The sequence below is a fragment of the Sus scrofa genome, chromosome 18 (assembly GCF_054392235.1).
Source record: "Sus scrofa isolate SSC_HxYL_T2T_F1_AM1 chromosome 18, Sscrofa_HxYL_maternal_Yorkshire_Landrace_v2.0, whole genome shotgun sequence".
In the NCBI taxonomy this organism is placed as follows: Eukaryota; Metazoa; Chordata; class Mammalia; order Artiodactyla; family Suidae; genus Sus; species Sus scrofa.
The window spans coordinates 17,143,752-17,168,748 of NC_139400.1; the positions used below are offsets into that span (position 1 = coordinate 17,143,752).

The 24,997-nt window shown below is 47.4% G+C and overlaps 2 protein-coding genes across 20 annotated transcripts in view; one reads left to right on the forward strand and one right to left on the reverse strand.

Moving 5' to 3' along the window:
- WEE2 (WEE2 oocyte meiosis inhibiting kinase) overlaps positions 1 to 11,386 on the reverse strand; it is a 34,359-nt gene extending 22,973 nt beyond the window's left edge. For 5 of the 13 annotated variants that reach the window (XM_085004645.1, XM_085004652.1, XM_085004654.1 and 2 more), the window contains exon 1: positions 1,467 to 1,984. In XM_085004645.1, coding sequence (XP_084860771.1) covers positions 1,467 to 1,811 — 345 coding nt within the window. In that variant the 5' untranslated portion in view covers positions 1,812 to 1,984. 13 annotated transcript variants of the gene reach the window in all.
- The window catches only part of DENND11 (DENN domain containing 11), a 93,665-nt gene that overhangs the window by 26,025 nt on the left and 42,643 nt on the right, over positions 1 to 24,997 (forward strand). The window contains exons 2-3 of one of the 7 annotated variants that reach the window (XM_085005267.1): positions 4,697 to 5,935; positions 6,026 to 6,092. Coding sequence is in view for 1 of the 7 variants with exons in the window: in XM_003134603.7 (XP_003134651.4) it covers positions 11,632 to 11,902 (271 nt within the window). In the remaining 6 variants the exon portion in view is untranslated. Of the gene's footprint in view, positions 1 to 4,696; positions 6,093 to 11,090; positions 11,294 to 11,490; positions 11,903 to 12,039; positions 12,484 to 13,354; positions 13,504 to 24,997 lie in introns of those variants that run through there. The other 6 variants (XM_085005266.1, XM_085005269.1, XM_085005270.1 and 3 more) reach the window with 6 other exon arrangements.

Consider the following 24,997-nt stretch of genomic DNA (forward strand, 5'->3'; position numbering starts at 1 on the left):
ACCACATTCTCAGCCCACTCTGCCCCTCATTTCCATATATTAAAACCCGACCAGTTTTCATTGCCTTTCATATGCCTCCTTTCCCTTCATTCCTTTCCTGATCAACCCACTGAGAAGTAGTCTGACCAGAGACCTCTGACCACCTTTGAAGCACCTGTATCACCTAGTATCCGAGACACATCGCCCCTCCCAGAGACTGCCTTATGCTCCCAGCCCACAGTGGGTCCTCAGAAAAATAAAGGGATGATTGGTTATTGGGACCCTTGAAACACCCACAGATGGGCATGTGAGTTGGGCATTAAGGTATCGTGTCTATAATTCAGATAAGAAGCTTAGTATTTCCTGATAGGCGCCGTACCAGTACGCAGCAGGTACAAAAGAGACCTGCTGACAGTGGCTGCGCTGCCATCAGAAGCACAGCTGTTATGATGATGTTTTAAATACCTCAAGCTGAGCCAGCAGGAAGCCAAGCTAATTCCAGGCCTAAAGGCTCATGCACCATGGCGCCAGTCTCTCAGGTATCCCTGCCCCCACTGTGCTGTAATAACGTGAGTAATTTAATAGGAGACCAGTCGAAGCAAGAATGGGGGAAGATGCTTACTTGGGAGCTTTGCCCGTTTGCCATCCTCAGCAAGTTACCTCTTTGCTCACCTAGAAGAGCCGGCACCTCACTAGACCGAAAAGGGGGAGGACTTCCTTCTGGAGGGAGCAGCAGCAAAGAGAGTTAGGTTCAAATAGTGCATGTGAACATTCTTATATTAGGAAATATTAGTAAATAATCAAAGAAATAGAGCCAGTTGAGGGCATGGAAAGAACAATAGACTAAGTACCGAACATCATGTTTGCTGTCCTCTCTCTGCCACAGGCTAAGCTACAAGCCAGCTTCTCTCCTAAAACCTTGGTTTTCTCAGAGGTAGAGGACACAGGTCAGGCTGTAGGGCTCAGTATTTTTTTTTCCAGGTCCAATGGTCTTTAATTAGGAACTTTTTCCTCACCCAAGATTTATCTGTGGCCTCCACCAATGGCTTTTTTTTTTTTCTTTTTTTTTTGGCTTTTAGAGCCACACCAGCCACATATGGACGTCCCCAGGCTAGGGGTCGAATCAGAGCTGCGAGCTGCCGGCCTACACTGCAGCCATAGCAACACAGGATCCACAACCCACTGAGTGAGACCAGGGATCGAACGCGCATCCTGATGGATCCTGGTGGGGCTCGTTACCACTCAGCCAACAACAGGAATTTCCCACCAATGGTTTTGAAACGAGAGCCAGCAAGACTCTTGATTCTGTTTTCTGGTAACTTTACGCTCCTCATTTTCCCCAGTAACTGTGTAGCTGGAGATACCCACAGCCTGGGAAGCACATCTACCACCCTCTCAAAAACGACTACCCCCTCATCTCCATCAGCTGAACGGAAGGATCAGGGGGCTCAGCATCCTGGCTCCCTCTTGCCCCACCAGGCACTTACTCTGGGAGTGAAGGGGCTCTCACAGTGTGGTGGCGGCTTGCTCTTGTCTGGCGGGGCCGGTGTTTCAGGCCGGGTGTGGGGGCGTGACACTGGAGTCCTCAAACCCTGATCCGGACTCGCTCTGTCTTTCACCTGAGGGGTGCTGAGCTCACAGACGTGATTGAGGGGAGTCCTGGGAGGTGTGAACTTGGCCTCGGAGTCCTGATGTCCACACCTCTCTGGCGTGTGGTACTGCACCTTTTTGCTCTCCTGTGCCTCCTTCTGCCCTTCATCCTCCTGCTCTTCTTCAGAATAGGAAAAGTTTAATTTCTGCTTCAGTTCTTTGTTGTCACCATTGTCACCCATCTCAGCCAAAGAGCTTTACAGCAGAGGCAAGAAGGCCCAGCAGAAGGGGACCCTACAGAGCTGCAGAAATAAGGAAGAGCAAAGGACGTAAGCTGGCAAGTTCCCCAGTTTTAGCCTGGCTTTCCTTCTGCCAGCTAACGTGGAGACACACCTCTGGTTTTCCTCACTTAAGTACCACCTGCCTGTAAGATCTCAGCTTATCCTTATTTCCATTCTGATTAAAGAAAGCTCCAAACTCCTTGAGCAATTATATCCAATTTATGTCTAGAATTCTCCTGGATATCCCGCAGACTCCCTGAACCCATGTGCGACCATTGGGTTCTTTGATTTAGCGTGGCTTAAAGAATATACATCGGCCCGTTGGGAACAGGCTCCTTATTGCAAAGGAATGATTTTCATTGTTTTTCACCTCTCCTCTTTTTTTAGAAATACTGGCCTCTCCCCTACTTCCCACCCAGCCAATGGCCGACAGCAGGTCATTAGAATCCAGCATCACCTGGATGTCATGAAGCTCCTTGAACAGCCGCTAACATATCTTGGCTGGAGTTCCTTTTCCTAAGAGACACACCTGAGATCTTTGCCGGACACACCTGCCCTCACTCAGGCACCTCCATGCCCTGCACCCACTAGGTGTTAGGAATTAAAGCTTTTGGGGCATCTGATACATTTTTACATTAAAAAGGGAGCAGTAGAAAGATCAGCCACACATAGAAGCAGATATGTATCACTTGAAAATGGCAATTTCTTTGGCCCCCCAAATGGCTTATTTTGTAAAATGTTTTCTTACTGTTTAGATATCTTTATCATACACTATTCAGTTTCTTTCTCAGGTAACACCCATGGGGAGGGTAAAAAACTCTGAAGAAAAAAAAAGTTGGAGTTCCCGTCATGGCTCAAGCAGAAACGAACCTGACTAGCACCCACGAGGACTCAGGTTCGATCCCTGGCCTTGCTCAGTGAGTGAAGGATCTGGCGTGGCTGTGGCTGTGGTGTAGGCTGGCAGCTACAGTTCCAATTCGACCCCTAGCCTGGGAACCTCCATGTGCCGAGGGTGCGGCCCTAAAAAGACAAAAAAAAAAAAAAGGTCACCAATACTTTGTAGGAGAAACCATAGGAAAGGCAGTCCATGGCAAAGGGAAATGATAGAGACAAGCCTGTCCGTGTCCTCGGTGGAGACAAGATGCTGGAGGCACCGAACAGGAGGAGTTATTTGCACAACAGCCGTGGACCCAAAGAGAGAGAGGCGCTGAGAAGAGCTCAGTGTTGGCTGAAACAAACGTTGGGTCCCTTCTCTTGATAGTGTTCGGGGCAAGACTGCCTGTCACCCGTCTTCCACCTTCTCTCTCTTCCCCAACCCCTCCGCCCCCGTCTCCTGCCTCACTCACTCCTTTCTCATCTCCAGCCCGAAGGCGTGAGGCGGTGACTCCCAGTGAAAACTCTAACTGGGGACACGTGAACGTGTTCTCGCAGCTAAACGCCTTCCCACGCTCCAGCTCTTTGGCGCGCACACCCAGGCCTTCCTCTGACCTTCCCAGTCCCTCCTAAACTGCCCCAGTCCCTCAGCAGGAGCTATGGTATTGCGCATAGCACGCAGTAGCTCACTGCTCACCTCTGTCGGAGGTTCGGCATCCCACAGGGGCCAAGGGAAGTAGAGTCAACAGGGAAAGGAGGCCAGTAAAGAAATTCCTATTTTGGAGTTCCTGTCGGGGTGCAGGGGAAACAAATCTGACTAGGAACCATGAGGTTGCGGGTTTGATCCCTGGCCTCGCTCAGTGGGTTAAGGATCCGGTGTTGCCGAGAGCTGTGGTGTAGGTTGCAGACGTGGTTCGGATGCCGCGTTGCTGTGGCTGTGGTGTAGGCCAGCGGCTACAGCTCCGATTCGACCCCTAGCCCGGGAACCTCCATATGCCACGGGAGCGGCCGTGAAAAGACAGAAAGAAAAAGAAAAAAGAAAAGGCAGTCCTATTGAGAGACTCTGGGCTTTGGAATGTGTTTCTTATTTACAAATCAGCAGGCCGTGTGACCTAATTCTTTCACCTCAGTCTTGGAGTTGATCAGTTTTCCCCTCTCCAGGGCCATGGCTAGGCATTCTCGCCTCTCCAGGCCCACTGGAAACTGGCTCTGTTCTCAGGCAGCGTGGGACTAACCCAAAACACTCGGACTGTGTCACAGGCCTGCAGGCCGAGCACAGGGGCTGGTGTGTTGGGTGTTACCCAGATAGACCAGGTTGCTTTTTCCCAACACCGCCTGCCTATGATCAGTTACCTGTGATTTATGACTGCACACTGTTTGCCCAGGGCGGCAGCTGGGCCATCGGGATGACTTAGGTCGTATGTTATCAGCAGTAATTCTATCAGAAACTTGCACCATTCGCCTGCTGTGTGTTGTCAGCAGATGATCGTGGTTAAGCTTCCGAGTGTGAAATCTCTAGTAACAAGTACAAAAAGGAAACTCCCCGTTTGGAAAATAGAATGATGAGAACTGGGTAGCTGCTGACCTCGATGGCCCAAGGGGATCCCTGGCCTTTGGTCCCCAGCCCCACTCTTTTGGGCGTCATGCTTTACTCTTTTCTTGGCCCTTAGCCTCTTCGCATTGTGAAAGACGCCATCCTTGCTTTGGCGTATGTTGATACCACAGGCATCCACGCCAGGTGAAAAGCTTGACCTCAGAGTTGAGATGAAATGTCAAAAGGGGACCCCGGGTAATCTGTGGCAATAGTGGAAAAGGGGGGGGAATTTTCCCTTTAGTGTGGGACACCTTGTAAGTGTTCCACAAATTGTTTTTGAATGGGCTGGGGAAATAAAATTCATATTGCTCAGTTTTGCTTACAAATACTCTGTATTTGACTTTTTAAAAGTTTGGATATTTTTCTTATTGCAACATAGATTTCTGCAACAGGAAAGTCAGGTGCCCGGGAGGAAGATGCCCAAGGAAGAAAGTCGGCTTTGCATCTCAGGCCTGAGTTCCCCACGCTGTGTGCTTAGGGAAGTTCTCCTTCTGCAGACACTGCCGAGTGATGAGAATGCTTCCAGAATCAGAGCTCCATGGTGACCAAAGCGCAGTTCTGAGGCCTTGAAACACAGATGGGAAGGACAGGAGCAGGAAAATCCAGCTAATTCAAATTGAGTTTGCAAGAGGTAGAAACCTGTATTTACCTCCGAGGTAGACTGTTCCTTCGCAGAAGTAAAAGTTAAGGCTGTGGAAAATGAGCTATTTGTTTGAGAATCTGTTGTTCCTAGGAGGGACCTGCTAGTCTTGTCTCCTCAGTCAGGAGGGAAAAAAAACATTAAAAATGCTTGAACAAACCAAAGTGAAGTTCTACATAGTATTTTTTGAAGACTGAATTACGATCGAGTCATTCTAGACTGAAAAAAATACCAGTGTTGGATTATGGTATATTTGATGGGACCACCCTATTGGGAACCCTCAGGAGGTCCGGTTTCCCATAAGAAATGGACTTTTTTACTGCCAGGCTTTCTGGGAAGCTGGCAGATTCCAGGAAGGGAAGTGGAGGCTTGAAGCTGGCAGAGGCCGAAGGCAACTCTCTGGGCCTCAGGCTGTTGGGCCTGGGCTCTGAAGACTGGAGAGAACGCGAGGGAACGTGAGGGTGATGGAGAAGGGAAGTTGACACGTGCCCAGGATGTGCGTGTAGAGCGTGCAGGCACCAGGACATCAGTCAGGGTCCTCGGACAAGGGCCCATGGGCCTCGTCAACATACGAAGGAACATCTCCAGCTCACTGGGGATCAGGCAGTGCTACCTCTAAGGTCCCTCCCGCTTCCTGGCCCTTACCTTGCCCACTCTCGCATCACAACCGGAAGCGTTGCGTCAACCCCGAAGGGGAAGGTTTGCAACATCTTAGAGAAAAGCAGAAGATGTTCACTGCTGACGTGTATGGGTCAGCTTCCCGGACAGGTCCTTCAGCAGCCTGGACTGTGAGCAGGTGCAGATGGGTGTGGCCGCCCTGGGCGTGGACCCGTCCCAGCAGGGGTCTCAGGTGCTCCTGACTCCCAGCAACTTTCTTTCCATGAGGACAGCTGTCAGCACAGTGTGGTGCCAGGAGAGAGAGGGACCTTCTCTTGGTCTCGTCCCACCACCAAGAGAGAGCACACAGAAGCCGCACCTGTCAGTGGTGAATCTAGTGATAATCACGTCAGTCATTTACAAGAATCCCGAACAGCACTTTATATTTGGCTACCCCTTTTTTCATTTCAGCGTGCTTTCACACCTGTAAGTGAGTAGCAGTCCCAGCGGAAGATTCCAAGGAAAGATCGTGGACCAGGTAAAATAAAGCTGGAGGTCATTTGAAAGCCTACGAGTCTATCGTGAATACTTTTCTTCTTGTCATTTTGCTTTTTCTTTTATTTATTTTTTTAAGGCCACACCCACAGCATATGGAAGTTCCCAGGGCCCGGGATTCAGTTTGAGCCACAACTTCGGCAACACAGGATCGTTTAACCCATTGCACAGTAGGCCAGGGAATCAAACTCACACCTCCACGGTGAGTCAAGATGCTGTAGTCAGATTCTTAACCACAGCGGGATCTCCTCGTTTTGCTTTTTCTTGTGGAAATGTTCCAACACCAAGAGAAAATACAGTGTAATGAGTCCCGATGTACCAGGAACCTAGCCTTGAAAATTGGGAGCAGTTTTGCAGTCTTGTTTCATTCATATCTGCAGCTTTGTTGGAGGGGGCTGCTGGAATATTTTAAAGCAGGTCACCGATAATATGTCCTTTCCCCCATGAATATTTTGGTGCCATGGGGAAAACCCTTAGATTAAGCTACTAATTTGAAATCTGCTATAAATCTATGTAATCAATAAATCAGATTCTAATGAATTGCTTTTCTTGCCAAAATTTCCCACTTGTTAGAACTAGAGAATATTCATTAAAGGAGCTCTTATAATAGAGACATGCTACTGTCCACTCACAAGACAGTGTTCTTAGGGACGGAGTTCTAACCTGACATCCCAATACTCAGTATCCATGAGGATGCAGGTTCGATCCCCGGCCTTGCTCAGTGGTTTAAGGATCCCATGTTGCTATGGCTGTGGTATAGGCTGGCAGCTGTAGCTCTGATTCGACCCCTAGCCTGGGAACTTCCATATGCCGCAGGTGAAGCCCTTAAAAAAATGAAATAAATAAAGACCCCCACACTGAAGTTTTGCCTTCATCAAATGAAGCAAAGCAAACTTGTAATTTTTTTGGAGTGTGATTAGGAATTAAAGCTCTTCCACAGAAGGTTACCACCAGAAACTCCAAAGACAGAAACTGTCAGAATGGTCATCTCTCAGAAGAGGGTGCGGGGTTGGGGGGGTTGGAGGAGGAGGAAAATGCTGCTCGTTTTATTTCCTGCATGCAATTGGGTTATTTGATTATTTGCTCTTTGCCACAGATAGCTACTTATTAAAATGTGCAAAATAACACCTGAAGTTTTGTTACCAAGTAAATATATATACATACATATACAAACATATATGTACACATGCATATACATACATAAACATATACACACATATGTAACACCTAAAGTTTTGTATCAGGTAAATGTGTATACATATATGTACACACATATATACATACACAAACATATACATACACACACATACATAACACCTAAAGTTTTGTGTCAGGTAACTATGTATACATATACATACCTAAATACACACACACACACACACACACATACACATATATCTATCCAGAAAGTGCTTGAATCACTTTGCTCACTCTTCTTCATTTCCTAACCTCTGAACTCTGGAGGTCCCTGAGCTCAGTCCCCCCAAACTAGGCTTTATGGACACTCATTTCCTTGGAATGTCATCAGCCTGTGGCTTTAAACCCTGTCTGTGAGCTGGTGACCTTTGAGTGTGTATCTGCATGACAAACATCGCTCTTGAACTTCAGACTCACAGCTGCCTAGTCTCTCCGTCTGGTTGCCTAACAGACGTCTCAGGCTCACTGGGTCTGAAACCAGACTCCTGATCTTTCCTACCAAACCTGCTCCTCCAGCAGTGTTTCCGTCTCTCTCCCGGAGAATGGGACAGCCAGCCATCGGGGTGTGACCCTTGACTGCTCCCTTTCCCTGCTCGGTGCATCCAGTCTACAAGCCCTTCCTTCAGTTCTGTCAGCCTCCTCCGTCTGGCTTCCCCTGCCTTCCCCCTGGCCTCGCTGCTGTCTATTCTCCACCCAGCAGCCAAAGGGATCCAAGGATCCCGCACTTGGAAACTCCATGCCTCCCATTTCACTCAGAAGACGCCCCAGCTCCTCTACGGAGGCCCGAGGGCCCGAGGACCCACCCCACAACCTGTCTGACACCTGCTGTCCCTCCCCCCACGTTCTGCCCAAGTCTCCTCACTGTTCCTTCAGACACCAAAATCTTTTGCATGCATCTCACTCACCGCATCGCTTCCTCTAGGCGTCTGCTTAGAGGTCACTTATCAGAGAGGTCTTCTCTGACACCCCTTCTGTGGTCCCTTACCCTATTTCAAGTTTCTCCACAGCCATTAGCACTATGTCATACATTTATAGATTCAATGGTTCATTTAAAAAATTGTCTCTCCAACAACAACAACAACAACAACAACAAAAGACAAAAAGACAAAAGACCAAAAAAAAAAAAAAATTGTCTCTCCATTTCACCCCTGGTAGAATCTCTTGTTTTTTTTTGGGGGGGGGTGCTTTTTAGGGCCTCACCTGTGCCATCTGGAAATTCCCAGGCCTACACCACAGCCACAGCAACACCAGATCTGAGCCATATCTGTGACCTACACCACAGTTCACGGTAACGATGGATCCTTGGCCCACTGAGTGATGCCAGGGATCGAACCTGAGTCCTCATGGATCCTAGTCGGATTCGTTTCCACTGGGCCATGGCAGGAACTCCTCTTTTTTTTTTTTTTTAACCCCCAGTAGAATCTCAGTTCCAGGAGGATAGAAACTTAAGTCATGCTTGATGCTCTTTTTCCATTACCTGGAACAGGGCTTGGCACACAGTAGGTGCTGTGAATCAAGGCACACACTATGCCTCCTGTGTGCCCTCAGGATGGACTGCAGGACAAATACCTTTTATGAGGTTTCGTATGTTTAATTTTCAACCTCATTGCAAATTTCAGAGGCCTAAAAGGAAGGGATGTGTTGGCTTTAAATAACTTGGTAACTTTGAATATATATCCTATCTTATTAATCCCTATACCATTTCTGGCTCAACCTGAGTTCAGCCTCTGTAGTGTGTGATTTGCTGTGTGTCTGCAGCACAGATGAGTGGAGAGGAGATAAGGGAAATATGAGGGTTGACATCATAGTTGTGTGGTCTAGCGAATAAAATATGACAAAGTCAGGAGCCTGGAACAGATCAAATGCCCCAGGATACCTCTGGGTGCCCTGGGCTTTGGGTCCTTAGTATTGACTGTAGGGCTCAAGTTCATGGGACACATGAGGTGGGAATATGTTTTCTTCGTCTCCATTCACATTCTTAGTCTCACCCCATCACACCCCAGCTTGTCCAACAATCTGGACTCCTGTCTGGACCACTAGTATTTGCCCTGGTCAATTTTTTATGCACACTGATCCTGGAGGCAAGGGTAGTCTGTTCCTTGTGTGGATGGAAGTCTGTTCCTGACAGAATAAAATGGCTTAGTTATATAAAGACGCTGATCCTTCTCCAGTAAATATGTATAGACGACCCTTGAACAATGTGGGAGTTGGGGTACCATCCTCTAGGAAGTCGAAAATCCGCATGTAACTCAGTCTGTTCTCCAGAGCTGAAGTATCTATCCATGGTTCTACATTTGTTTTTGGTGGGGGTTTTTTGTTCTTTTTTTTTTTTTTTTTCTAGGGCCGCACCCGCGGCATATGGAAGTTCCCAGGCTAAGGGTCTAATCAGAGCTGTTGCTGCTGGCCTATGCCAGAACCACAGCAACGCCAGATCTGAGCCACATCTGCGACCTACGCCAAAGCTCATGGCAACACCGGATCCTTAACCCACTGAGCGAGGCCAGGGATCAAACCTGCAACCTCATGGTTCCTAGTCAGATTCGTTTCCACTGTGCCAGGACGGGAACTCCTGGTTCTACATTTGTGCTTTCAACCAGCCACACATGGTGTAGTGCTGTAGTATTTACAGCTGAAAATAACCCCTGGAGAAGTGGTTTCACACCTGTTGTTTAGAGGTCGACTGTTATTCTCATGCAGTTTGAAATGAAAAAAAGAATCTCACATTTTTGGGGATACTGGATAAAATGATTTTAAATTTCACATGGAAAAATAGTCTCGGAGAAACAGCTGAATATTTTTTTAAAAAGAATAAAGAGAGGAGTTCCCGCTGTGGCGCAGTGGGTGTTGAACACCCATTATGCAAGGCTCTAGGGTCTGAAGATTGACGTGATGGCTGGTGAGCCAGAACACGTGCTTAAATGAAGATTGGAAAAGGAGCTAGGTTTAGGTTTGGACATTTTGATCTTCTGTTTATATAGAAAATCTAGTGAGATAGAGATTATGAGTTTAATTCCTGATATACAGCTTGAGGATATTGAACGAGGGGATTGGGAGGGGGTTCCCACCAAAGATCAGGAAAAGGAAGTCCCTTAGGGGAAAAGGGAAAGTCAGACTAAAGCCGATGGCTTTGGAAAGGGATTAAAAATTTTCCCTGAACCCCTATTTTATATTTAGAAATAACATTTTAAATACCTCATCCCTTGGGGCGAATCTGGTGGTAAAGGAATGGTGGGGGGGGGGGCGGGGAAAAGAAACAGGAATAGCCATTAAAATAATGAAAAAGAATTAGGAGAGGAGAGAAACTTATTCCAACACCCAGTTCCTCCAAGGTTGGGGAAGGCCTGGGGTTTCTCTGCTCACAGAAGGACCCAGTGGGTTTATACACCAAGTGTTGGGGGTGTTGGTTAATGAAGCATCATATCTATGTGCCGGACATGCAGTGCTAATATGATTTAACCCCTCTTCCCAAGGCTGTTACTTCCAGATCAAAAAACCCTAAAAATCTGTGCTATAACAACAAAGAACCTATGTTTTACCCCAAAGAATAGGGACTGCTTCCATCATGGCTACATTTACTTCAACTTCTCCCCCACCCCTCCAAGGGCAACTAAGTGACCGTCCACGACCTCTCTGTATAGTCACTGAAATGGATGGGGAGCTCCAGGGAGAGTCCAGGAAGGGCAGGGCCAGGCATTATCCAGATCATTCAAGGGCACACCGACTGGGTGATACACACCCATCTACTCCAGGCCGGATACCAAAGCCCACAGCTTCAGGAGATCGTGCCACATCTCAATCGCAAACAACGCCGCCGGCAGGCAGCCGAGGCTCCCCTCTTCTGCCTCACTGCCAACACGGCGGTAGCTCTGGCCACACAGCCAGGGTTATGTAACACAAATCCATCACGGTCCATATGACCAGGGGACTTTCAAAATAAAGGTGGCGTATAACAAATCACGGAGGCACAGTCATCCCCCGGAATCTTAGGTGAGAAGGCACAGGTAGCCAGGTCCAAGGGGCTCGCGTCCATGTCACCGCACTTTTCCTATACCCGACACACACAGGCATCGGTGAAATCTCAAACCAGGCACCCAGGTGCGCGAAGCCTGCGGGGAGGACGCCTTCTCCCGCGGGATCGGAAAGCGGCGCCGGGTGGGCGGGCGAGGGGCGGGGCGGCCCGAGGCAGGTGCGGCCCCGGCGGCGGCGGCGGCGGCAGCGGCAGCGGCAGCGAGGCCCGGCCGCCCGGCCGCCCGGCGAGGGGAGTTCCCGCAGCCCGCCCCTGCGCCCGCCCCTCGCCGCCCGCGGCTCCTCCTCGCCTCCTCGCCATGGTGGAGCGGGGCGACGCGGCGCCGCTGCTGCGCTGGGCCGAGGGCCCCGCCGTCTCCCCGCCGCTGGCCCCGGACCCGCAGGCTGGAGGCCGGGGCTGGGGCGGCGGCGGCGGGGGCGGCCGGCTGGCCGCGGAGCCGCCGAGGAGGCGGGAGCCGGAGGAGCTGGGTCCCTCCGAGGTGCTGCTGCAGCCCGGGCGCCTAGTGCTGGGCGACGTGGAGGAGGACCAGGTGGTGGCCGTGTTCGTGGTCACCTTCGACCCCCGCTCGGGTGAGAGCTTCTCCGGGACGGGGGGTGGGGGGGCGGGGAGAGGGTCGCCCCCCACACCGGGCTTGGGGGTAGAGGGGGAGGGGCTCGCTGCGCGCGCACCCTCACACCTGCACCCCTCCCCTCCCGCAGGGCTTCCCAGGGCAAGCGGGGTGCCCCCGCGAGGTCGGGGCGCGGGGCTTTGTTCCTGCGCCCCCGACTCGACTCCGTAAAGTCCCGCTGCCTCGCAGCAAATACCCCCTCCGCGCCCCCGTTCCCACAGTCGTGTTTGCACTTCTCCAGTCATAGAGGATCCTGTTGGTGGCCACAGGCAGGCTGGCTTTGTTTTCTTTTCTGGCTCTGCTCAAAGATTTCGCCTCTTAGGCGAACGCCCCCCCAGGTGAATTCCTTCTGAAACGGAACGTCCTAAGCTTCCAGGTTCTCGGCTTCCCACCCTCGCTCCCCACCCCTCCCTGCAGGGTAACTTGAGGAGCGGCCAAGTTCACGCTCTCTGACAGCGTTATTTTGAGGGATTAACGCGTGGAGCATTAAGGGGTGGCACAGAGGGATTAAGCTGGAGACCCATTAAAAGAGAAGTCTCTCAGGTAGGCTCTTTCTGGTTTGGTTGGAGAATTAAAGAGTTAGCTCACATCGTCTTTAGCCTAACCGCCCAGTAAGGAAACCTGCATTTATTTTACTGGCGAGAGACTTCTTGGGGGATGCGAAGCAAATGAGCAAATGTCTCCTCCCTCAAAAAGCCTCAGGTGGTCAGGAAGGGGCCCTCTTCTCAGTCTGGGAGGGAGAAACGCTGTAGTCTTGGTTCTAGGGCTCAAGAAAACCCAGGTGTGTCTTTCTGTCCTAAGCACCCGTGGAGCTGCTGGAATGTGGAGCATCTTTCTGGAGCTCTGTCCTGGTAGAAGCCGTTCTGAAAAACTTGATAGGATTCGATGGACTGGGAGGGACAAGGGTGAGAATTTGGGGGTGGCAGAAGAGAGGTGCTCAGGCAGAGCTTTAAAGACACAGGAAGAAAAAGGGTCAGCTGTGGGGAGACGAGGCCTTTCTGACTCCTCTGTGTTCCTTGGCCTCCTCTCAATGGCTTTCAAACTTTTTTGACAGTCACCCACCGTATGAAATTAATTTTACATCCCAGCCAGTTCCCTCACATACAGAAGTGAGACACGAGTTTCATGAAATAGTGCTAACTCCTTTTGCATGGAGCATATGTTTCTATGTCTTTCTTTTTTTAATGCTCATCACATAGTCTGGTTGACTAGCATGGGGTTGGGACTCCCAGACAGAAAAACTACTGTTCTTTTTTTGACCAAAGTAACCTTTATTGTTAGACCAAAACATACTACACTGTAACTAATTAACAGTCCTCTGCCCTACCCCTTCACCTGCAGCAAATAGACATGAGCTCGAAATTCCTTCTGGGAAGCGGTTAAAGGTAATTAGAAGAAATGGAGAGGGCGTGCTACTGATCTCGCAGTGATCGCCCTGGCAGTAGAGGCTAGAGAGGAGAAGCAAAAACCCTGCGCTAACCACAGACGGAGTTAATACAAGTGAAAAGCACTGCAGAGCCAGGACCCTCCGCCTGCCTTGTCAGAGCTGGCAAGCGTGGTTTTGTGAGTTTGTGTTTATGGAGTGTTTGTGTGTCCCTGAGAAGTGTATTTGTAATGGTTTTCAGATTAAGATTAGTGCAGAAAGATGGGGTTTATCTGACTCCTGGACCCTTACTCTGTGCAGGCATTTTACTATAATGGTGTTTCATTTAATTCTCATCTCCATTCTACTGTGACGGTCGTGTATACTCACTTTATATGTGAACAAACAGACCAAGGATGATTAAGGAATTTGAAAATATTAACTGGTAACTGCTTGCTTCTGAGTCTGGTTTCCAGTATACTACACTGCCTGAACCCTTTGTATCATTCTCTGTGCAGGGAGTGGAGAGGAGGGGGAAGGAGGGAGTCGGGGGGCCGGGGGGGGGGGGAGAGTGTTTTCAACTTTGGTTAATGGTCTTGTTTTTGGTTTTTGTAAAGCTGCTGTTTGCTGCCCATAACTTATCTCTTCTTGGTCATCTTCCCCATCCCAAATGGCACTTTACTTCCTGTAAAAAGAATTCTGATAGTACCTATATCAAGTAAAATTTATATGGCGCATCTTCTAAAAGTAGAAGATGGAACGAATGCATGCATGCAATGCTGCTGGGGTTCCCTCGAAGGCTGACGCTAGAATAAGGGCCTCAGAGAGCTCGAGGCGTGTCCTTTGTGTGAGGGTTGAGAAAATCAGAGTCTGGAGAGGTGAGAAGCGGGCCTTCCTATGCTCAGTGGGGCCAGACTTAAATCTCTGGGTTTTAGTTCTGTAGCCTACCCACTCTGCTACCGGGGCAGGTCTGCCATGTGTTACTGTTTAATCTTGGGTCACCAAGACTTTTGCCTGCCTTGGCCTCTGATCCCCAAAGTAGTAAAGTGAATACTGGCTTCCTTACCAAAATCAGACCAAAATCACAGACGTTCTTCCAGGGACTTGTCTGGAGTTTCTGTGACTGCCTGTCTGCTCCCCATGTGTCTCCTAGCTGTGTTCTCCATGCTTTCCTGGGTGCTCCCTTCTTCTCCCTAAGCCCACCAGGCACTTACCGCCCAGGCCATGGGCATCATTCATCTTCCCACCTGGTACAGGTGACCGTGGGCATGGATCTAATCTGTGTGCATGCGTGCACCTGTACAAGAGGGGCGAGGGGAGGAGCGAACTCACAGCTGTGGTTCATCTGTCAGGGTATGAGTGATCTGTGTGCTGAAAGTGGGTGTGAGAGGGGGTGTGAGGGAGGAGTAAATCCTTTTCAGATTCCTTTTCCATAAAGGTTATTACAAACTATTGAGTACATTTCCCTGTGCTGTCCTTGTAATTATGTTTTATACAGTAGTGTGTATATGTTATTCCAACCCTCTTAATTTGCCCCTCTGCCCCACGGTTTCCCCTATAGACCTATCAAACCATAAGTTTGATTTTGAAATCTGTGAGTTTCTATTCTATAAATAAGTCCTTTTGTATCATTTTTATTAGATCTACTTATGATATGTGATATATATTTTTCTTTGACTTCACTTAGTATGATAATCTCTAAGTCCATCCATATTAACTGCAAATGCCATTCTTTCCTTTTTTATGGCTGAGTAATATTCCATTGTATTCCATTGTATACATGTACCACATCTTCTTGATCTATTTCTCTGTCAATGGTCATTGAGGTTGCTTCCATGTCTTGGCTATTATAAATAGGCACACACGCTCAGTGATTTTCAGACTTGTGTATGGGAATAAGAGTAATTCTTCTACACCTTTGTTTACAAGCTTTGGGTTGGGCAACCGCAGGAATAATCAGAAGGTAGGGACATAAAGAATGTTATTTTCATTGGACTCGTGGTTTGAAAATTATGGTTGTTGGATCTACAGATGAAGTGAGGACCAGTGGCTTCAGGGTCAAGTGAGGTGGGGCTTTCTCACACACACAGAGACACACACTCTCTTTTCTCTCTTTAGATCACTCACTGACACACTCAGTCTTTATCTGGAGCAGGGAGTCCCTGGGATGGTGGTGGTGCTGGCCATCTGGGCGACAAAGCTGCTATTGAAACCAGGCCCAGTTGCTGACTGTGCGAGCCAGTGGGAGAGGTTGGCAGTCGAAATATTGCTTTTTCATTGTGTTCAACCCATCATTCAGAGCTCTGAGTTTTCCTTTTGATTCTGTTCTTTGGGTTTCTAGTAAAATTTCTTTTCGTCTCTCGGCTTCCTAAGGGAAAAGGTGTTTTCACCCTTGGAAATCAACCTGCCCCCTCCCCACCCCCGCACTGCCCTCTCTGAAGGTGACAACGCTGTCTTGCCACGTGACAGAGGACTTGTGCGGGGGTCTGGGGCCGGTAGAGCTTTGGACCTACAATGTATGATGCCTGCGATTCTGCGCTCGTTGGACTGTTGCTTTAAAAGAGATTCACTTTCAGCAGCTCCATTTTCCCCAGAGTTATTTCGTAGGTGTCCAGGGGGGAAATTCCGACGTGTGTGTGTGTGTGTGTGTTGAGATGGCTGAGGGCAGGAAAATCTGCTGAGGAAAATCACATGGCTTTTCCCATTGTTCTTCCTGGCAAGGAATGCATTACCTGTTCCTCAACCTCTGGCCAGTGCCTCGAAACCCCCATTTAATTTGGTGCAGCTAAATGCTCCTGTGTTCATGTCAAATGAGTGTCTATTTAAAATCACTCGAAGCCACTAACTTTAACCTCCACACATTTCTCCATGTGGTCAATGAAATACAAGCCTTTTCTTTTGAACAATGGAGACACGTCGGCCCAGCGAGATAGGGCCAGGTGTGGTGTCTGAGGCATCGCTTGGAGGGCTGCCCAGGTCATCTGACTTGTGCAAATAACAAACAGCTCCAGCCACTGGCAGGAAAGTGACACAGCAGAATGAGAGTGGAAAAGTTGGAGCTTCATCTTGAGATGTAGAGAGCAGTCCTACCAATGGCCAGCTCAAAGAGGCCAAGAGAGGGCCGGTTCTGCCAGCCAAGGCAAGAAAGTCTCGTGGACTAATTCACCCGCCATGCCCTCCCTCTCTACTTTTCTATCAGATGTCAGTGGAATACAGCTGTGGTTCGTCTCATTAACTCCCATGTTGGCAAGCCTTTTTTTTTTTTTGCTTTTTAGGGTCACAGGTGTGGCATATGGATGTTCCCAGGCTAGGGGTCGAATGGGAGCCACAGCTGCCGGCCTACACCACAGCCACAGCCACAGGGGATCCGATCAGTGTCCGATCCACACCACAGCTCACGGCAATGCTGGATCCTTAACCCACTGAGCAAGCCAGGGATCGAACCCACATCCTCATGGACCCAAGTCGGGTTCGTTACCACTGAGCCACAATAGGAACTCCAGGAAACTTTTCCCCAGGCCGTTGGTGACTCACTGCCCGCAGTTTTCAGAGTGAAGGTGGTCACCAGCCTTGACTTCCATGTCTTCTCTTGGAAGGTCGATGGGGAGTAGAGGACAAGTGGGACTCATAACACCTGTCACTTACTGAGGGCCTACTCTGGACCAGGAGCTGTGTTGTCCTTTCAATAGTCTTCGCTGTAACGATGCAAAAAACCGGGGACCCGAGCAGAGAGGGACGGAGCCCAAGAGGCAAGCCTGCTCTGCCTGCCGCCCGTGCCTGTGCTTCTTCCCACACCACTGCCTGGTGTAAAGTGATACGGGCCTGTGAAATGGAAAGTTTTTTCCCATGTAAAATTAATGTATTGGAATTCAGCCACAGATGGGCATATGGCTGACTTGAAATCACCAGGATGAATATCTCCCTACCTCGGGTTTCTTCCCACTGACTCTGTCTTCCTTTTCTTTGGATATACTCTCATCCTCAGTGGCCTTAGGACCATTTAAAACTATCTGAGACCAGGGAGTCCCATGGTGGCTCAGCGGGCTAAGAATCTGACTAGTATCCATGAGGACACGGGTTCGATCCCTGGCCTTGCTCAGTGGGTTAAGGATCTGGCATTGCCATGGGCTGTGGTGTAGGTTGGCAGGTGCAGCTCCAATTTGCCCTCTAGCCTGGGAACTTCCATATGCTGTAGGTGCGGCGGTAAAAAGAAAAAAAGACCAAATTCAAGTGAGAAGGGCTGTTCACTTTCCTGGTCTTCCAGTCTGAACCAGGCAACCTTTTTGAAGTTTCTTCCATCTCTGGGCTTTGTGGCCTCCTCTGGAAGTGGAGACCACAGGTACCCCCGGATTCTTGTCCGTATTCCCGAGATCGGACCCCCTTTGACTTCCTGGTTAGAATTAGGCCATGCTGATGGGCAGAAGCTGAGGGAAAGAGTGATAAATCAAGGCCCATGCTGGAGAGGGGAGATCTGGTGCAAAGCTCCACTCTTGAGCTCAGAGATGCTGTACTAGGGCCTTGACGTAAGTCTTGCGAAATCCAGACCTCAAGAGGAAATTCTTGCTGGGGAACCGCCCAACAAGGAAGGAGAGAAGGAGGAAGGAAAGTCACACATTTCCCCTTAGCAAGAGATTGTTTGGGTTCAACATCATTGCTTTCTCCTCTTTGAGTATTCTGAGACCAGTTTCCTAACAGGCAGCCTCAGCGGCAGCTGATACATATTCTCCCTAGAGAGGAACAGTGGTTGATGAAACCCAAGTGTGCTTGGAGGTGTGGTCATTTCACATCGCACCGGAGATGGGACCAGAGGCAGCCCTGTACGTAGAGTGGACAGAGTGTATCTCACTTGGCACAGGAGCTTAGGAAGCATCAGCTCTGGGAGGTGCCGGCCCACAGGTTCAGACCACCTCAGTGTCTATAGCCAGGCTCAGCACCGCCCTCTGGCTTCTCTGGGTAACTGAGCTGCCAACCCCGTCCTTGGCAGGAGCCTGGGCTCTGGCCCCGTGCTGCTAAGTTATGTTGCACCAATATTTATTGAGTGACTGGCTGCAGGTGCTCTATCATGGACAAGAATATAAAAGAGAATGTATTGATAAGTATAATTGAATCACTTTGCTGTACATCGGAAATGAACACAACACTAAATCAACTAGACCTCAATTTAAAAAACAAACCAACAAACCCCGATCATAGGGAATTTCTGATTTTGATCTCAAGGTTTACAATTTAGATCCCGACAACTACACCCAGCTGTAGAAATACACAAAACTTACACCACCCAAACACTGGCCTCCTACCTAGGTTCCCTGTGAGTCCCAAGCCACGCTCCTGTGTTAGAACACTTTCCATCCAGTTCCACAAAGTCCTCTTCCACTGCTTCACAATAACTCACAGCTCAACCCTCCCAACACCCAGCTTCCTATGCAAACAGCAGGTCTTCTTTAAAGTACCGTGCTGTACTTTTTTTTGTTTAGTTGGTTGGGTTTTTTTGTCTTTTAGGGCCACACTCATGGTCTATGGAAATTCCCAGGCTAGGGGTTGAATCGGAGCTGCAACTGCTGGCCTACACCACAGCCACAGCAACACCAGATCTAAGCTACATCTGCGACCTACCACCACAGCTTATGGCAATGCCGGATCCTTAACCTACTGAGCGAGGCCTGGGATCAAGCCTGCATCCTCATGGATACTAGTCAGATTCGTTTCTGCTGAGCCACAACAGGAACTCCTCATAGGTGAGTTCATTCGTGCATTTTTTTTTTTTTTTTGTGGTTGCACTTCGGCATATGGAACTTCCCGCACCAGGGACTAAACCCCCACACCACAGCAGGGACCTGAGCTGCTGCATTGACATTGTTGGATCCTTAATCTGCTGCACCACGAGGAAACTCCTACGCCATATTTTAGATTCTACATATAAGTGATATCATGTGGTTTTTGTCTTTCTCTTTCTGGCTTACTTAGTATGAGAGTCTCTGGTTCCATGCATGTTGCTGCAAATGGCATTATTTTGTTGTTTGTTACGGCTGAGTAGCATTCCATTGCACATATGTACCACATCTTCTTAATCCATTCATCACTCGATGGATAGTTAGGTTGTTTCCATGTGTTGACTCTTGTGAACAGTGCTGCTGTGAACATAGGGGTGCATGTATCTTTTGACTTAGAGTTTTGTCCAGATAATACACCCAGGAGTGGGATTGCTAGATCATATGGCAGCTCTCGTTTTTTGAGGAAACTTCATTCTGAATGTATGAATTGCTTTGGAACAAATTCAGCCAGCAGAACTGTGTATAGATTTACCCCCCCCTTTTTTTTTTCTTTTGGCTGAACTATTTCAAAGTAAGTCACAGACATCATGACATTTCATTTCTAAACCTTTCAGTAAAAATTTCCTAAGAGTAAGGCCATTTTCTTGTATAACCACAATGTCATTGCTACCCCAATCTAATTCTTCTTTTAGATTTTTTTAATTGATAAATTTATTTATTTTAGCAATTTAAGGATTACAGGAAAACTGAGCAGGAAGTACAGTTTTTCTATACTCCCCGCCCCCAATTACCTCTATTATTGACATCTCGCCTTAGTGTGATATATTTGTTACAACTGATGAACGGATATTTATACATTATTATTAACTGAAGTTCAGAGTTTATTTTAGGATTCACTCTTTGTGGTGTTCATTCATTCTGCGGATTTTGAAAAATGCGTAATTTTTTTTTCTTTTTTCTTTTCTTTTTAGGGCCACACCCATGGGGTATATGGAAGTTCACAGGCTAGGGGTGGAATCAGAGGTATAGCTGCCAGCCTGTGCCACAGCAGTGCGAGATCTAAGCCAAGTCTTTCCCTGCAACACCGGATCCTTAACCCACTGAGTGGGGTCAGGGATTGAACCCACGTCCTCATGGACACTAATCAGGTTCATTACCACTGAGCCACAATGGGAACTCCAAAAAATGCATAATGTTATGTATCTACAATAATCATATCATACACAGTAGTTTCACTGCCCTAAAAAGCCTTTATGCCCCACTTATCCTGCTTTTCTGATTTTTTTTTTAACTATCTATTATAATTTTTCCTTTCCAAAATGTCACATAGTTGGAATTATACAGAGCACGGCTTTTTCAGATGGGCTTCTTTCATTGGCAATATGCATTTAAGTTTCCTCCTTTTTCTTGTTGTCGTTGTTGTTTTTTGTTTTGTGCTTTAGTGGCTTCTTTCTGTCTATTGCTGAGTAGTATTTGTTATATGGATCTCCCACAGTTTTTTTTTTTTTTTTTAATCCATTCACTTTTTTGAAGGACATCTTGGTTGCTTCCAGTTTTTGGCAATTATAAATAAAGCTGCTGTAAACATGAATGTGCAGGCTTTGTGTGGACTTTTCAATCCTTTGGATAAACAGGAAGGATTGTATGGTAAGAATATGTTTAGTTTGTAAGAAACCATCAGCTGTCTTCCAAAGTGTCTGTACCATGTTGCCCTCCCCCCGGCAAAATGGATGAAGGTTCTTATTGGTCCACAGCAGCAGCAGCATTTGATGTTTTCAGTGTTTTGGGTTTTGCTCATTCTAATATGTGTGCAGCAGGATGTCGTTTTCATTTGCAGTTCCTTGAGCACATAGGCTATTGGGTGTGTGTTCATATGTGCCTTTGTCATCTTGGGTGAGATGTCTGTTCAGACCTTTTGTTCATTTGTAAAATTGAGATGTTTACCTTCTTCATGTTGAGTTTAAGCTTAAATTCTTTGTGTATTTTGGATATAAGACTTTATCAGGTGTGTTTTTGCAGGTATTTTCACCCTGTCATTAGCTTGTCTTTTTATAATCTTAAGAGTATCTTTCAAAGATCAGAAATTTTTAATTTTAATACAGTACAGCTTACCAGTTTTTTCTTCATGAATCACGCTTCTGATGTATCTGAAAACTTATTACTAAATCCAGGGTCACCTAGATTTTCCCCTTTGTTATCTTCTAGAAATTTTATAATTTTGTGCATTTTACATTTAGGTATACTCTTCATATTGAGTTAGTTTTTGCGACAAGTATAAGTTCTGTGTCTAGATTTTTTTTTTTTTTTTTTTTTTTTTTTTTTGGCCTGTGGACATCCGTTTGTTCTACTACTACCTGTTAGAAAGCCTCTCTCTCTTCCCATTGTATTACCTTGGCTTCTTGGGCAGATGAGTTGACTGTATTTGTGTGGCTCTATTTCTGGGCTCTCTGTTCTGTTCCATTGATCTATTGGTCTGTTCTTTTGCCAATAACCCAGTGTTGATTCCTATAGCTTTATAGTGAGTCTTAAAATCAGGTAGTCTTAGTCCTCTTCAGTATTGGGTTGGCTAATTTCAGTCTTTGCCTTTCCACGTACACTTTAGAAGTAACTTTTCAGGAGTTCACTTCATGGCTCAGCAGTTAGCGTACCCAGCAAGGAGCCATGAGGATGCGGGTTCAATCCCTGGCCTCAGTGGGTTAAGGATCCGGTATTGCCATGAGCTGTGGTGTAGGTTGCAGACGTGGTTCAGATCCTGCATTGATTGCTGTGGCGTAGGCCCACGGCTACAGCTCCAATTCAACCCCTAGCCAGGGAACCTCCATACACAGCCCTAAAATAGCCAAAAAAAAAAAAAAAAAAAGTAACTTGTCAATATCCACAAATAGCTTATGGGGATTTTGATTGAGATTGCATTGAATCTCTCGCATAAGCAGATATGAAATTCCCTATGCATACATTTTTCCAGATATATCAATTGTGTTTACACAAATTCAGCAAGCATTGTATCAGAACTGACTAAATACAGGTAGTAAACTTTTTCTTGCCAGCCATTTGAAAGTGCAGACATGATTTCACTCCTTAATCCTTGAGGATAAACCTCCTTAGAAAAAGGACATTTTTTACATAACCGCACTATCATTACCACTAGCTTTTTAAAACCATGCCTGTCCTCAGGAAAGCTGGGTTTCTGTTTTGTTTTGTTTTTTTAATGTCCATCCTGTCTTGTGCTAAACACTGTGCTATGTTGGGATGTAAAGATAAACAAGCAGAGGTGGAGTTCCTGTTGTGGCCCAGCAGAAATGAATCCGACTAGTATCCGTGACAATTCAGGTTTGATCCCTGGCCTCACTCAGTGAGTCGGCGATCCGGCATCTCTGTGAGCTGTGGTGTAGATGGCAGATGAGGCTCAGATCCGGCGTTGCTGTGTCTGCGGTGTAGGCTGGCAGCTGTAGCTCCAACTCGACCCCTAGCCTGGGAACCTCCATATGCCACGGGTGCGGCCCTAAAAAACAAAAACAGAAAGAGAGAAATAAGCAGAGTTCCTGCCTTTAAGAAGTTCAGTCTCCTGGGGACAGAGACATCTAAGATGATGATTATATTAGTCTGGGATGAGGGCCATAGTAGCTTTATCTGCTTTCATTCGAGGAATGTGTCAGCAAAAATGGTCTTCCTTGGGGATGAAAAACTGTTCCCCTAGTGGTATTTCGGAGCCCACACTCCATCCCATGGTTTGCCAGCCTGACCCTGATGGACCTTTCTTCCCAACCCGGAGGGGTTTGCATTTGCCTAGAAGGGAAGGATGTGACGAACAGGAGGTCACTCACTTCGTTCCATTCTTTCAGTTTCTGTACAGTGAGGATTGATCAGGCACAAAAGAACAAGAAGGAAGACTTTGAGAACCAGGCTGAGGAATTGGGGCCTTTATTCTCAGGTCAGCTGTATAAGTAAGACATATATTTGGCCATGAATACCAGAGACCCAAATGAACAGTGACTTAATCAAGATAGGACTCTTATTTCCTTTTCATGTAATAGGCAGGAGATAGCCAGCCCAGGACTGGAATGCTAGCTCAGATCCATGGGCACTGGACCCCTGCTGGCTCTCACTCCAACATCCCCTCCATGGTATGTGGGCTGATGCCCACACCTGTATGATTCAGGATGGCCTGCCACCCACAATAGCCAAGACACGGAAACAACCTAAATGTCCATAAACAAAGGAACAGAGGAAGAAGCTGTGCTGCATTTCTACAATGGAATATTGTGTGGCCATAAAAAATAATGAAATAATGCCATCTATAGCAACATGGGTGCAACTGGAGATTATCATACTAAGTGAAGAAAGTCAGGAAGAGAAAGAAAAATACCATATGATATCACTTATGTGTGGAATCTAAAATATGGCATAAGTGAACCCAGCTATAAAACAGAAACAGATCATGGGCATGGAGAGCAGACTTGTGGTTGCCGGGGACAGGAGGGAGTGGGATGGACTGGGAGTTTGGGATTAGTTGATGCAAACGATTACATTTGGAATAGATTAGCAGTGAGGTCCTGCTGTACAGCACAGGGAACTCTATCCCATCACCCATCTCCTGGGATAGACAGACCATGACTGAGGCTAATATAAAGAAGTTGCTTTGCTGTACAGCCAAAGTTGGCACAACATTGTAAATCAGCTATGCTTTACTTTTTAAAAAGTGTAGAACTGCTAATATAAACAAAGATGGCCTGTCACCACATCCCCATGCCAGGCAACCTGCCACTACATTCATGTGTCAAGCAATAGGATGGAAGAAAGGGCAGCACGTTCCTTGCCTTTGAGGCGCATTTGGGAAAGACACATCTCATTTCCGAATCACACTGGCCAGAATTTACTTGTGTAGCCATACCTGTTTGCAAGAAAGCTCAGAGAAATATAGTCGGCCTTGAGAAGACCACATGCCAAGCAAAGAATAGGCGGTTCTAGGAGTTCCTGTTGTGTCGTAGTGGAAATGAATCCAGTTAGTATCCATGAGGGCGCGCGGGTTCAATCCCTTGGCCCGCTCAGTGGGTTAAGGATCCAGTGTTGCTGTGAGCTGTGGTGTAGGTCACAGATGGCAGCTTGGATCCCACGTTGCTGTGGCCATGGTGTAGGCCGGTAGCTGTAGCTCTGATTAGACCCCTAGCCTGGGATCTTCGATGTGCTGCAGGTGCGGCCCTAAAAAGAAAAAGGAAAAGAAAAGGGGGTCCTATTCCCTATCAGCAAGGAAGAATTATGTACTGAGGGTCAACCTTCAGGCCCTTTTATTCAAGCATTTCTTTTTTTAAAAAATGCCCCTTAAAAATAGATTTATTGACCAAATAACATGGGAAACATTAAGCATGATGTTGATTTCAGAGAGATTCATAATGCGGAGTGACATCAAAGGCTCTGAGAAGTTCTACAGTAAAGGAATGCACCTGTCTTTGTTCAACCCAAAGAAAGATGGGCCAAAACTCCTTTTTAAAAAAAATTTTGTTCTTTGCAGAAGCCCTGTTCACCTAAGCTTTGGGAGGTAGTGCTGTGGGAGTCACTGACATTTCCTTAGTTTGCAGCGACACAAACATTTTTACAGCAGTTCCACTTGTAGGAATGTGTCATCCACAAAAATGTGCGCATGTTAGTCAAAATCTAACTTTAAGCCATGAAACAGAACCACTAGGAGGATTTATTGCAGGGACTTATGTGCAGTTGCTGGAGCTGGTTAGTCTGTGTACAGCTGTTGTTTTTGTGTCTAATGGTGGAGCTTTGAGTCTCTCAAGGGGGCAGTTAAAGAGAGGAAAGGTGGGAAGAAGATCAATCTGGAACTCATGAAGGAGGGCGGGAACCCAGGTCAGTCCGCCTCCAGTTCTAATGATGTGCTGTCCTGACCTGACAAAGCCGATACCTTCATTGTGGAACT